The 15,342-nt window shown below is 42.5% G+C and overlaps 1 protein-coding gene across 1 annotated transcript; it reads right to left on the reverse strand.

Annotated features, from left to right (window-relative positions):
* Positions 1–149: 149 nt before the first annotated feature.
* Positions 150–4,005, reverse strand: LOC133073772 (serum amyloid A-3 protein). The gene is made up of 4 exons (XM_061167713.1): positions 3,865–4,005; positions 3,215–3,306; positions 824–962; positions 150–433 (listed from the first exon to the last, which is right to left on the reverse strand). Exons 2-4 carry the CDS (start codon positions 3,303–3,305, stop codon positions 268–270), a joined length of 396 nt encoding a protein of 131 aa, XP_061023696.1. The 5' UTR covers position 3,306; positions 3,865–4,005; the 3' UTR covers positions 150–267.
* Between the last annotated feature and the right edge of the window lie 11,337 nt (positions 4,006–15,342).

The following is a 15,342-nucleotide window of genomic DNA, read 5'->3' on the forward strand; positions in this document are numbered from 1 at the left end:
GCTGGACAGGGGTTCTGTCCTGAATGATGCTGAGGGTGTGTCCCGGAAACAAACACACAGGCACAGGCTGAGCTTCACGTGGCTGTCCTGCCATCAGTCCTGGAACCAACAGGCTGTCCTCATACCAGGAATGACACACAGTCTCAGTATTCCATCTCTTAAGCATTTATTAGATCCGCTGCCTTCTGTGGACAGAGAACGCTCTAGCTCAGTGTCCCTGCCCTTGGGGACTCACAGCCCCATCTCCTGAGCAGAGAGAGAGGCAGCTCAGTACTTGTCAGGCAGGCCAGGAGGTCTGAAGTGGTTGGGGTCTTTGCCGCTCCGGCCCCATTCGTTGGCAAACTGGTCGGCCTTCGAGTCCTCCCGTACCTGGTCCCTGGTCATGCCCTTAAACAGGGGGTCTGTGATTCCCTGAATATTCTCTCTGGCGTCACTGGAAAGGAAGAGGGCAGGGAGGGGATTAATCCAGGACTATGAGCCCCAGCCCCACCCTCCCCATCTCTCCTCTTTCCAAGGGATCAGTGACTCTGAGAGGAGCCCAGGAAAGAGGGGCTACAACCCTGAGGCTCCCCGGGCTCAGCCCACCTCAGCCCTGTGCTGCGTGAACACACCCAGAGCGGGAGGGTGGAGAGTCGCCTGTCCCACCAGCCTCGCTCTGCTCCTCAGACACCCAGACCTCACACTGGGCGCAGAGCAGGAGGGTGGGTAAGAGGAGGGGGGCCCACAGCCCTACTGGAAAGTTCTCCAGGGCTCGGCCCCTCCAGGTTGTCCAAGGCAGCCAAGCTCTGCCCACCCATCCCTGCATCCCCAGGGACCCTGGTACCTGATCACTTTAGCAGCCCAGGCACCCCCTGGTCCCCTTTTGGCGGCGTCATAGTTTCCGCGGGCGTGGAAATACTTGTCTGCACCTTTGTAGTTGGCTTCCTTCATGTCTCTGTAGGCTCTCCACATGTCTTTAGCCCCTGGGAGGAAAAGAAAATGATGAGATGAATGGGATTGTGCTTTGGTGAAAGACAGAAATAAATAATTTCCTGCCACTGATTCTAGGTTTCAGCCTTCGACTAAGCCCTTGGAGATTATTATTTTGGCTTGAAATAAATACTTCTTTACTTCTCACTTACTTCCCTGATCTGAAGTTGTGAGTACGCACTTGGTGCAAGTTTTATTCTGTTTGGTTTCATTCTAAGTCTGTTGGAACTTTGTTTCTGGAGGTGTGTGATGTGTGTGAAGAAGAGGTCGATGCTCTTTCTTTAAGGAATGTTTGCTTATACAATAAACCTCCACCTGGAAAGATGCAGGAAAGGATCTGACCAGAGCTTGAGAAGAAAGACGATACTGAGAAAGGCTGTGGATATAGGATACTCCCAGCCTGGTCAAGGGGAGAAATCCAGCCCTGGGGACTAACTCGGGCCTGAGTACATCTGAATACTGAGGGCATGTTTGCACATGGGCAACCATCAGAATTAAATCAGCAGGTGGTAAAGGTGAGCTCCCCAAGAGGGCTTTGATGAAACAGGGTAATCAGATGCAGAAAAGGGGCAACTGAACCACCATCTCTAAAGTTCAGTGTCCTCTTCAGTAAAAGGGAGGAGTAATGCCTCCCTCAGGGTGGTTAAGCAGAAGAACTGGGGAAATACAGGTTGAGTTTAAAGAACATTGTAGGTGCTCACTATACTATCACCTCGCTGGTCCTTAGACGAGTAGGTCAAAAAAATAAATAAATAAAGTAGAATGAAGATCAGGGAGGCATGGGCAGAGAACCCAACCTAGGTAGAATGAAATGGCAAAGGTTTCAAAGATTAGCTCATTAGGGAAAAGAGGAAAATATAACGTGGATTATAATCATAGTTTATGTAATATCTCTGTGAGATAACTTATCTTTATTTTAGGTATTAGCTATTTCCACTGTTCAGAAAAATAGTTTTGTTGAGGGCTATGATATTCTTAACCTGTAACCCTGAGTTACAGATTTAAATAGTTCCCTGGAGTCTAAAGTTGCTTAATAAGTGCTTCCAAATGCACGACATATTTGTCCCTTGGGTGCAAAACCAGGTAGTGATTCTCAATATTTATTGTGCGCAAAATCAACTGGGGTGCTTAATAATGGACAGATTTGCAGAGAGCCCTAGGGATTGTGGTTCAGGGAAGGGACTGTATGTGGATCCAGACACCTGCGTCCCACAAAGCACCCAGACCAGGGGTGATTCTCATGCAAGTCATCCTGGAGTGCCCCTTGAACAACACTGACCTAGGAGATGAAAAGATACTTTTATCTGGGCCTGTGTGAATTTAGATGGAATTAAGAACAAACTCTTAAAACAATTATTCAGCAATTATCACAGAAAAATAAGAACACCAAATAGTTTTGGGAAATAAATTATGGCCAGTTTGCTCTGGCTAGTGAGGTCTATGTCTCTTGCTATAGGATTCTCACCAGGTCTCAGCCTCAGCAGAACCATCATCAAGAAAACTCATGCTCCCATTTACTATGGGGAGGGGAACTCTATCGGGTTTCCTTCCAAAGGCACCAACCCCCACTCTCTGCCATCTACTCAGACAATGAGCAGGACTCGTGTTCACAGACCCCTCACTCTCCACGTGTACTCTTGTCTGGGAGGCAGTAGAAGGGCCAAGGTTAACAGCAAGGTCTCTGGATGCTGGGTTCAATCCTGCTCTGCTGGAGGACGTTGGAACCTATCTTAATCTCTTGGGGCAGCAGGTTCTCTGATAAGGGAAAACGGTCCCCACATTGCAGGACTCAAGGATTAAACCTTGAGGAGGAAAACGAGTCGATTCCTGCACGTAAAGCTCTTAGACAGTCCTGACCAGCTACTAAAAAATCAGGTATTTTAAGTTAAAAGTATTCAGTGGTTGCATCCACCTCTTGGCTACAGGAGACTTGGAAATGAGCCATCTCTAGTTGCCCACGAGGGGGCAGCAGAGCCCTGCTGGTATTTTGGGAACACGCACCCGGCCCCCCAGATGTCTTCCTCACTCCTGCTGAAAGCTGGGGCCCAGACTTTATGTGACCTCGGGCTTGGGGATCCCTAAAAAGAGTGCAAAGCTGCCAGAACAGCCTCGGGAAGTGCTACCATGTAAACCAAGCTCCTTTTCTGTCCACTGATGGCCTTTGCCCTGTGGGGATGTGTCCTCTGCTCAGGTGACTCCTGCGGAAGCAGACACAGCCTCCCCTGGCCCATCCTTTTGTCCTTACCTTGCCCAGCTTCCTTGAGAAATGTCCCCCATCTCTGGCTGCTGACACCCAGGATCAGGAAGCAGAAAATGATGCTGGTGGAAAGGTTCATCCTGCAACAGAGAGATGAGCAGACTCAATCAAAAATGACAGGTCTTGAGGCTGAGTTGTAATGTGGATACACTCTTACATTCCGAATGTAAATCTCTCTGAATTTTATCTCAATAGATAGATGATAGGTTGTAACACAGAGGATCCAGCTCTCATTTCCATTGAATACTGTGAATCCCATTGATTTCCTGCATGGAGGATTGCAACAGGCTTTTAGCATAAACCACTTTCCAGTCCCCTCATCCTCTATCAGCCAGACACCCAGCTGCACTGCAGGTTCCCCAGAGGCACGAGGAGTGAGTTCCTGCCGCCTGTCTGTGATGTGAGACGAGGTGGATGAGGCACAGTGTCTGTGGCCGCGGGCTCACCCCATCACCGCCTTCACAGAAGAAGCAGACAAGGGAGCCCTACCCCCTGACGTGCTCATGCCTGGAGGATTCTAATGGTCAGAATGAACAGTAGATTCAGGAAGGAAGCAGAGAGCTGGGCTGCAGCACAAGAATGCTGGTGAAGAGAAAGTCTCTGAAGAGGAAAAGTGTTGGAGAGTTCTAGCACCTCACCTTTGGCCGTGCCCTCCTGCTGAGGCTCCTGGTGCAGCTGCGCTGCCTATGCGGCCTGCCAGGGAGACGGGCCGGTGCTTTATATACTGACACTTGGCCAGTGGAGCAAATGAGAAACGGGGTGGAAGCAAAAAAAGAAAGAAGGAAAGAAAGTTTGGGAAATCCCTCCTGACCAGAACACAGCATTGAAAACAGCAGTGTTATTCTTCACTCACATCTAATTTTCCTAGATTGTGCAATCTGGCAGCTTTCAGAATGTAGCATGTTGGACCTTTTCTTTCCATTTCAAGTCTCATTCCAGTGGCAAATATGTTTTCACCCCCAACAGTAGTGTTCTGACATTTGCTGTGAAGGGTGTGTGTGCTTAGGTGCTCAGTTGTATCCGACTCTTTGGGACCCCATGGACTGTAACCCACCAGGCTCCTTCTCCATGGGATTCTCCAGCCAAGAATACTGGATTGCATAGCCATTGCCTTCTCCAGGGGAGCTTCCTGACCCAGGGATTGAACCAACCTGGGTCTCTTGCACAGCAAGTGGATTCTTTACCACCTGAGCCACCTGGGAATTCCAAAGATTAACATTAGAAAAAGAGAGTTGAGTAAAGAATGTGAGCATACAGGGCAAATGGACCAGCAGAAGGGTCCATTACAAGGAACAGCTCAGGGTGAAGCTGGGACCTCAGGGTACAGCAGCAGGAAAGGAAGGAGACAGAAATTCAGGAAAATCAAACTTCCAGCACCCACATGGGGTGGATCCAGCACTGGAAAAGGGAGTCTTCCAGCTTCAAGTGTATTCATGATCAGATGCTGTTGATGGTCATAACAGTAGGTCATATTGAGAGGTCATTGTAATCCTGGGAAGGATGAACCATAGTGTAGAAATCTCCTGTGATACTGTATAGAAATGACACCATAAAAGTGAACAGGAAAAGTCCAGATGTCTGTTAAATTATCAGCATAGATGGTTCAGGACGGTTACAGAGAAAGCTGATTTATCACAAGAATGCTGGAGAGTATGATGTCAGAGAATAGCTGTTCCAATCAGAAAAGCAGGACTGGGCTTTATTCTGTAAGTTCAGGAAGATAATCTTGGGAGGAAATTTCACGCAGGTGCTCTCACAGGGATGGCATCTCTGATGAACTCCTTGCCCCATCTCTGCCTCTTCATCCCAAAGGGAAATTTCAAAGGTCACTGGATTTCCCAGAGGAGAAGGGATGATGCGTGTGTGATATGTCAGAGACGGTGGGGACCCAGAGGACATGGAACTGCTCTTCCTGACAGTGGGACCCTGGGTTGGAAGGCTGAGGACGGCAGGAGGCCAAGTGAGGCCCAGTCCAGGAGCCCCACCTCAGGATTCTTCCCTGGAGTGTTCACAGGAGAGAAGGAATGTGAGCCGTGCATTGGAGACACAGGCACAGATCTCCAAGACAGACGCAAGCAAATCACGGAGATTTGCGAACTGAGACGAGGGGAGATGGTAAATTAGAGTCTAGAAGGACACGGGGCTTGTGCTCAAGTAGTAATCCTGAGAATAAGGAGGGCGAAGAATTGCCAATTTGTTACAAGACTCGGGGAAACATGAGCAGGATGTTAGAAAGAGCACTGGCCCGGGAGGAAGCACAGCAGGTGAGGATGACCCTGTGGTCTGGGAACCACGGTCTTAGATTTGTTGTTGTTGCTTAGTAACCAAGTCCATGTCGGACTCTTCAGTGACTCCATGGGTTGTAGCCCCTCAGGCTCCTCTGTCTGGGATTTTCCAGGAAAGAGTACAGGAGTGGGTGGACATTTCCTTCTCCAGGGGATCTTCCTGACCCAGGATCGAACCCATGTCTCCTGCATTGCAGGCGGATTCTTTACCACTGAGCCACCTGGGAAGCCCTGTCTTAGATTGAAAGTGAAAGTGAAAGTGAAGTTGCTCAGTCGTGTCCGACTCTTTGCAACCCCATGGACTATAGCCCACCAGGCTCCCCCGTCCATGGGATTCTCCAGGCAAGAATACCAGAGTGGGTTGCCATTTCCTTCTCCAGGGGATCTTCCCAACCCAGGGATCCAACCCAGGTTTCCGCATTGCAGGCAGATGCTTTAACCTCTGAGCCAGGATGATGCCTCTTTCTGGGTCTGGGACATGTTTTATTTCCTGTAGGTGTAATGAGGTGAACATGTAGGGCAGATAACTATCTAAAGGATTTCTCTGTCTGTTTGGTTTTTATCCAAGGCAAAGCTAAGCAATATTTAAATATTCTCAACAGAACTTACACTCCTTGGGAAAGTTGGGGTTCCCTGAGGTTGGGGTAATCTAGGTCCCTGAGCTGGCTTAGCTGACTTGGTCCCAGGAGTAGACATGGTGGAGAGAGGAGATGTTGTCAACCGTCTATAGTCATCGGCCCTGAACATGCCCTGGGGCTGCTCCAAAAACGGGGGTTGTGATGTCCACTTCCCTTCTGCCTTCCTCGGGGCAGAAATCATGGGCCAGTGATCACATTATTTTGCAACTCTTTGCCTCTGTTTGGGGCCATTTGATACTGGAATTCCACTTCCCACTCTCTTGCATCATTCCAGTCATTTCTTCTTTGATAAAATCATTAGAGACAAAGCATACAATTTCTAGACACCAAGTCAGGCATCACAAGATCTCTTCCTTGTTACTTAAGGCACTCAGTCTTCCTGGAAGGAGCACCCAGTTCCTTGCAGGCCCATGCTTAGAACAATAGACAACAGGGGCAGTCAGCTCTTTTCACTTGTTTGTCCCGCAAAAGAAAACCATCCTGTCATGGCGATTTCAGAATCTTCATGCCTTAAAGGGATTTCCCAGGAGTCTCCATGTGAAGTTGTGTCCTGGTTTGCAGAGATGGTCTCTGTGAGTGTCTGTTGTCTCCGATTAATAGTTAACAGTGAGTGACAATTAGCACATTGTTTTATTTTTGGAAGAGACCTGGTTTATATAATAAATTAGAAGGTACCCCTCCCCTAATAGCCATGTGTGATAAGACTTCTGAGAGGTTTAAGAGATCTTCATTTTCTGTTATAATTAAGTGGAAGAGAAGAACACCAAAGCTTTGCAACAAAAAACAAAACCCCATAGGACACCCCAATCATGAATAACACTTGAGGCCTAGGTCCCAAAGTTTATGATATAGGAAAAACACCTGTATTTGTTGCAGTTTCAGGAGAGAGAGGATAGTCTCTCCTCACACTGGTAGCGCTTCTTTCACCAGCAGTTGGGAAGACATGTAGTTTCTCTAAAGCCAAACCCTGGAATTCTACTGGATAGCACCGAGAGAGAAAGAGAGAAAGGGCTGTGAAGTTCCCAGTTTGCCAAATGGAAAAGAGGCACAGCTCTAGGACCAGAAAGGCTGGCTTCCCTCCTCTTCATCCTTCAGTTCACCAGGGAGATTAAAAGAAAATAGCACTGAAGAAATTATTAATGCCATGAATATTGTTGATTATGTGACTGGATGTTTTTATTTTTTCTCAAAAAAAGAAAAGTCACATGAGCGTGGAATCGACACACCAGAAGAAGGATACACTGCACATCTGCGCTGAGCTTCCTGAGGATCTCTGTTTTTCTGGTAGAGGGCAGCAGACCCTGATAACGGGGTGACCTGCTAGGAGGGGGTCATCTCTGCTCTGGGGGCTCCTCACTCTGCCCTGGTCCAGGAGTGTAGGAAAACAGCCTCCACTGACTGCTGGTGTCATAAGGAAAGACCAGCTTCCTAGAATCTCACACAAATCTGACGCCAGTCACTCCAAACCTGGAAAAAACCATCTGAGACCAGATCCACCACGTTTCTCCTCTCAGCAAACTGCTGGCAACTCACAGGTAAGACAACACCCACAGTTCATGCGTGTACACCCAGTGACTTCTGGCAGAAGCTGCAACAGTCAACACCAAAAATAGCTACAACTCAACACAACATGAAACCCTTTGCAGTGACTCTAGTGTCTCTCAGCATAAAAGCTCTACAGCAGCAGTATTCTGAGATGGTTAAAACCAGTTCACAGAGGTAGACTGTCCACACAGACCCAAGTGAGTGAGATTAATCTGAATTCCTCTTTCCCGGTTCAAAGTTAAACTTAATATGGAGCCTCAGATCTCCGTTTAATCAACTCAGTGGCACATCATTTGCTAATTTAGACTAGCAAGGATTAGAAGGAACAGCCTCAAACTTTGAGTAAGCACCTTTTTGTTGTTACTCTTGTTGCAAAGAGACATAGATGTCTTTAGGAAGTTAGTTAATTATTAAATAAGCAAAAGTGGCTATCACAGATCTCTTCTCCCCAGTACCCCCTACTAAGGACACTGGTTTTCCAGGAGAGTCTGCTAAAATCTCAGGGGACAGTTAAGAGTATGTTACACAGGTTGGTGTAGAAAACTAATCAAGAGTAAAGATATACAACTCATTTTAAAGAAGTAGAGTAACTTGATTCTAAAGTGAGAGATGGGCAATACAAGAAAACAATAGTCCCATTTCACCTCTAAAGGTGCAAGCAATTCAAACAGAGAATAGTGTTACCAAACCAAATATGAGCATTAAAAATTCCTCATAACTGAGTGAGGTTTCCTCTCGGAATGCAAGAATTGGTCAACATTATGACTATAATTAATGTAATTCATCACATTATTAGCCTAAAGGAGAAAAATAATATTATCTTGATTGATCAAAAAAGGAGAGTTTGATAAAGCTGAAGTTATGTTTCTTTTTAAAACTCCTCACAGATGTAGGGAAAAAATCTTGTAGTTACCAGGGGATAAAGCGGAGGGTGAGGAGGAATAAATTGGGAGACTGGGATTGACAAACACATAATACTACATATAAAATGGATAAATAAGGACCTACCATATAGCAGAGGGAACTCTTAATACTCTGCAACGACCTATATGGGGAAAGAATGTAAAAAATAGTGGCTATATCTAATTGATATACTTTGCTGCATATAGAAACTAACATAACATTATAAATCAACAATAAGAAGAATTTTTTAAAAGAAAGAGAAAAATCCTTTAGAAAATTACATTTCAAAGGGAACTTATTTAATTTTATAAAATTAAAATGAAATAAAATTAAAATAAAATTAATTTCATAAAATTAACATATTTTATAATAGAAAAACTTTTAGCCCATCACTTGAAGAATCAGGAATGAGCAAAGAATGCCCACTGTCACCACTATTGTGTAACACAGTTCTGGAAGCCCTGACCAAGGCATAGAAAATAAAAAGAAAGAAGAGATATAAGAATTGGAAAGGCAGAGATAAAACTGTCATCATTTTCATTACTATAATCATCAGCTCCCCAAACATCAATATCAACAATTACTCCAATTAATAGGTAAATTCAATAAGATGGCCCACACTTAATCCAAAAACCAACAGGTTTTTCCATAGTAGAAATATGCAAATAGAAAGCATGACCAAAACAATAAACTATTCATAGTAACAGCAAAGCTATAAAATTCCTAGCAATTACTTTCACCAGTAATTCACAGAACTCCAATGGAGAAGGTGTCAGAACTCTAACAGACACCTTAAAAGATGATTCAAATGTGGAGAGAAGTTCCTAGCTCACTGATGGGATGACTTAACATTAAGGATGTTAATTCAACCCCAGATTAATCCACACATGTAATACTGAAAATTTCAGTTGAATTTTTCTGGAACAGAAGATTATTATTCTAAAATTCACATACAGAAATAAAAGTCCCCATCAGCAGATGAATGGATAAGGAAGCTGTGGTACACATACACTATGGAATATTACTCAGCCATTAAAAAGAATTCATTTGAATCAGTTCTAATGAGATGGATGAAACTGGAGCCCATTGTACAGAGTGAAGTAAGCCAGAAAGATAAAGACCAATACAGTATACTAACGCATATATATGGTATTTAAAAATATGGTAACGATAACCCTATATGCAAAACAGAAAAAGAGACACAGATGTACAGAACAGACTTTTAGACTCTGTGGGAGAAGGTGAGGGTGGGATGTTCAGAGAGAACAACATTGAAACAAATATACTGTCAAGGGTGAAACAGATCACCAGCCCAGGTTGGATGCATGAGACAGGTGCTCTGGGCTGGTGCACTGGGAAGACCCAGAGGCATGGGATGGGGAGGGAGGTGGGAGTGGGGATCGGGCTGGGGACCATATGTAAATCCATGGCTGATTCATGTCAATGTATGGCAAAAACCACTACAATATTGTAAAGTAATTAGCCTCCAACTAATAAAAATAAGTGGAAAAAAATAGTAAAAAAAGAAAGAAAAGTCAATGCATAAAAATGTCAGCCTCAAAAAAAGAAGGTATTAAGACGAGGAACTTACCATACCAGGCGTTAAGATAAACAGCAAAATACAGTAACAAAATAGTATTTGCCCAACTAAAGACACATGACCAATGGGACAGAATACAGAGTGCAGAGCTAGGACCACATGTACAGTATATGATCAAGAAGACATTACAAATCATTAAACATAGGATGGTTTGATAGTTTTGGAAAGAGAAAAATAAAGCTGGGCCCTTACCTAACAGGGCTTCCCTGATGGCTCAGACAATAAAGAATCTGCCTGCAATACAGAAAACCCAGGTTCAATCCGTGGGTTGGGAAGATCCCCTGGAGAAGGGAATGGGAAGAATACCCACTCCAGTATTCTTTTTTTTTTTTTAATTTATTTTTTCAGTGGGTTTTGTCATACATTGACATGAATCAGTAATAGATTTACATGTATTCCCCATCCCGATCCCCCCTCCCACCTCCCTCTCCACCCGATTCCTCTGGGTCTTCCCAGTGCACCAGGCTCGAGCACTTGTCTCATGCATCCCACCTGGGCTGGTGACCTGTTTCACCATAGATAATATACATGCTGTTCTCTCGAAACATCCCACCCTCACCTTCTCCCACAGAGTTCAAAAGTCTGTTCTGTACTTCTGTGTCTCTTTTTTCTGTTTTGCATAAAGGATTGTCATTACCATCTTTCTAAATTCCATATATATGTGTTAGTATGCTGTAATGTTCTTTATCTTTCTGGCTTACTTCACTCTGTATAATGGGCTCCAGTTTCATTCATCTCATTAGAACTGATTCAAATGAATTCTTTTTAATGGCTGAGTAATATTCCATGGTGTATATGTACCACAGCTTCCTTATCCATTCATCTGCTGATGGGCATCTAGGTTGCTTCCATGTCCTGGCTATTATAAACAGTGCTGCAATGAACATTGGGGTGCACGTGTCTCTTTCAGATCTGGTTTCCTCAGTGTGTATGCCCAGAAGTGGGATTGCTGGGTCATATGGCAGTTCTATTTCCAGTTTTTTAAGAAATCTCCACACTGTTTTCCATAGCGGCTGTACTAGTTTGCATTCCCACCAACAGTGTAAGAGGGTTCCCTTTTCTCCACACCCTCTCCAGCATTTATTGCTTGTAGACTTTTGGATAGCAGCCATCCTGACTGGCGTGTAATGGTACCTCACTGTGGTTTTGATTTGCATTTCTCTGATAATGAGTGATGTTGAGCATCTTTTCATGTGTTTGTTAGCCATCTGTATGTCTTCTTTGGAGAAATGTCTGTTTAGTTCTTTGGCCCATTTTTTGATTCGGTCATTTATTTTTCTGGAATTGAGCTTCAAGAGTTGCTTGTATATTTTTGAGATTAATCCTTTGTCTGTTTCTTCATTTGCTATTATTTTCTCCTAATCTGAGGGCTGTCTTTTCACCTTACTTATAGTTTCCTTTGTTGTGCAAAAGCTTTTAAGTTTCATTAGGTCCCATTTGTTTAGTTTTGCTTTTATTTCCAATATTCTGGGAGGTGGGTCATAGAGGATCTTGCTGTGATTTATGTCGGAGAGTGTTTTGCCTATGTTTTCCTCTAGGAGTTTTATAGTTTCTGGTCTTACATTTAGATCTTTAATCCATTTTGAGTTTATTTTTGTGTATGGTGTTAGAAAGTGTTCTAGTTTCATTCTTTTACAAGTGGTTGACCAGTTTTCCCAGCACCACTTGTTAAAGAGGTTGTCTTTTTTCCATTGTATATCCTTCCTCCTTTGTCAAAGATAAGGTGTCCATAGGTTCGTGGATTTATCTCTGGGCTTTCTATTCTGTTCCATTGATCTATATTTCTGTCTTTGTGCCAGTACCACACTGTCTTGATGACTGTGGCTTTGTAGTATAGTCTGAAGTCAGGCAGGTTGATTCCTCCAGTTCCATTCTTCTTTCTCAAGATTACTTTGGCTATTCGAGGCTTTTTGTATTTCCATACAAATTGTGAAATTATTTGTTCTAGTTCTGTGAAAAATATCGTTGGTAGCTTGATAGGGATTGCATTGAATCTATAGATTGCTTTGTGTAGAATAGCCATTTTGACAATATTGATTCTTCCAATCCATGAGCATGGTATGTTTCTCCATCTGTTTGTGTCCTCTTTGATTTCTTTCATCAGTGTTTTATAGTTTTCTATGTATAGGTCTTTTGTTTCTTTAGGTAGATATACTCCTAAGTATTTTATTCTTTTTGTTGCAATGGTGAATGGTATTGTTTCCTTAATTTCTCTTTCTGTTTTTTCATTGTTAGTATATAGGAATGCAAGGGATTTTTGTGTTAATTTTATATCCTGCAACTTTACTATATTCATTGATTAGCTCTAGTAATTTTCTGGTAGAGTCTTTAGGATTTTCTATGTAGAGGATCATGTCATCTGCAAACAGCAAGAGTTTCACTTCTTCTTTTCCTATCTGGAGTCCTTTTACTTCTTTTTCTGCTCTGATTGCTGTGGCCAAAGCTTCCAACACTATGTTGAATAGTAGTGCTGAGAGTGGGCATCCTTGTCTTGTTCCTGATTTCAGGGGAAATGCTTTCAGTTTTTCACCATTGAGGGTGATACTTGCTGTGGGTTTGTCATATATAGCTTTTATTATGTTGAGGTATGTTCCTTCTATTCCTGCTTTCTGGACAGTTTTAATCATAAATGAGTGTTGAATTTTGTCAAAGGCTTTCTCTGCATCTATTGAGATAATCATATGGTTTTTATCTTTCAATTTGTTAATGTGGTGTATTACATTGATTGATTTGTGGATATTAAAGAATCCTTGCATTCCTGGGATAAAGCCCACTTGGTCGTGGTGTATGATTTTTTTAATATGTTGTTGGATTCTGTTTGCTAGAATTTTATTAAGGATTTTTGCATCTATGTTCATCAGTGATACTGGCCTGTAGTTTTCTTTTTTTGTGGCATCTTTGTCTGGTTTTGGAATTAGGGTGATGGTGGCCTCATAGAATGAGTTTGGAAGCTTACCTTCCTCTGCAATTTTCTGGAAGAGTTTGAGTAAGATAGGTGTTAGCTCTTCTCTAAATTTTTGGTAGAATTCAGCTGTGAAGCCATCTGGTCCTGGGCTTTTGTTTGCTGGAAGATTTTTGATGACAGTTTCGATTTCCTTGCTTGTGATGGGTCTGTTAAGATCTTCTATTTCTTCCTGGTTCAGTTTTGGAAGGTTATACTTTTCTAAGAATTTGTCCATTTCATCCAAGTTGTCCATTTTATTGGCATAGAGCTGCTGGTAGTAGTCCAGTATTCTTGCCTAGGAAATTAGGCCCTTATCTAATACACATACATAAGTCAACTTCAGAAGTGTTAAATGTGTAAATGCAAGATAAACTGTAAAGTTAATAAAAAATAATATCAAATAATATATTTGTAATCTAGAGATGGTGTAGAAATTCTTAAATTTCAAAGGCACAAACCCCAAATTAGGAAGTGGTGAATTTGATTACATCAACAATAAGAACATAGTTGTAGATAGAGAATGGGAAAAGATGATATTTAAAATATGGCAAGGGATTAATATTTCCAAAATACAAGGAACTTCTGAGTCAGTAAGGAAAAGATGGCAGCCCCAATAGAAAAATGGATGAAGTGTTAGAAAAAAAAATAGTTTACAGACAACATGCAATAAGAAATAAGCTCACAAAGAGATGCACAAATCATTAGTAACCAGAAAAATAAACCGAGAAGCAGTCATGTTTTAAGTCTCAGAGCAATACAAATGATATCTGCGTTGTGCCATGTATATCAAAATAGGGACAGGGCTGGTGTGCATACCTTAGTTTCACAACAAAGTGTTATTCTGCAGTCCAGGTGGGCAGCCCAGCTCACACACCCTACAGCAATGGTGAGGATTTCTATAGCTCTGGGCTCTTGCTTGGCATGAACCAGCTATCCACTTTTCCAGTCTAACAGCTTCCATCAGAAAAGAATTTTGCTTCAAAGACATAAATTAATATCTAAATTATAAATAAAATATTAGAGGGTTGCTGTCACACAACATAGTGACTGTCTCTGATGTCTCTTTTGTTGTCATTAAAAAAAAAACTCCTTTGTTAGAAATAACCTTTGTTGATACAGGTTTTGTTCTATTTGCTATTCTTGCAGTTGCAGGAGAGATGGAACATTTTCTATTTCTTATCTTGGGGAAAATTCTTTCTCCAGAGATTAGTAGGGTCTGTATTTTCCCAGGCCAACTGCTAAAACCACAGTGTTTAACCCTAAAAGAGGAGCAGTCCTGAGAGTAAAAGAAATCATATGGAAAATAAAAGGTCACAATAGGATTATTAACAGATGGAATATGGAATAGGAAACTACTGATGTCCTTTCCCTATTCTTATCCATTACGAATTTTTACTTGTGATTCTGACACATTTGTCAATTTTTATCTTATCATAGTCTTTATTAATTCATGTACATTATTTATGTGTATGTATGTGTTTGCACATTTAGTGATGTTGTGGGGGTGTGTGTATGTAGACAGAGAAGCAATATATATGTACACTATAGTGTAAATGGACATTTGCTGTTTTTCCTTATCTCCTCCCAGTAAGGACAGAAAGTAAGTTGTTGCTTTTCTTTACCACCATATTCAGTGCCTAGGAAAAGCCTGGACACAGCCAGGCTTGATGAATCTCACTGATTGAATCTCTTCAGCGGGGAAAAATGAACAATATAAATAAGTATAAAGACAAAAATAAAAGCCATACTAATTTCCGGAGCCTGGAAGAGAGGGGGAGGGCCAAGAAGAACCTCTGTAGAAACTTCATGTTTCCAGTCTATTATCTAAGTGGATGTAGACATATGAACACATAAACGAGAGCAGGGTGGTATAATACTATCATTTTATGTTCTGCTTTTTCATTTCACAGCTTACCATGATAATGTTTGCATGTTACTACTCTTATCTGTCACAGTGGCAAAGCGGAAATTCAGATCTAGTCTGTGAGGATGGAGCCTTGGGATTCTTAGCCTCAGGTCATAGAGCTCACACTGCGTGTTATGGCACATAAATAAATGTATGATATATTTTAATTCAATTCTCTTAAATACTGATTAGCTTAATCATAATTCTCCAGTGGAATGCTCCTCACGTGAGAGGACTGGGCTTGTGTGTCTCAGATCCCCAGGGCCTGGCCCAGCTCCTGCCACGCGCTGGGGGA

This window comes from Dama dama, chromosome 2, assembly GCF_033118175.1.
Source record: "Dama dama isolate Ldn47 chromosome 2, ASM3311817v1, whole genome shotgun sequence".
NCBI classification, from domain to species: Eukaryota; Metazoa; Chordata; class Mammalia; order Artiodactyla; family Cervidae; genus Dama; species Dama dama.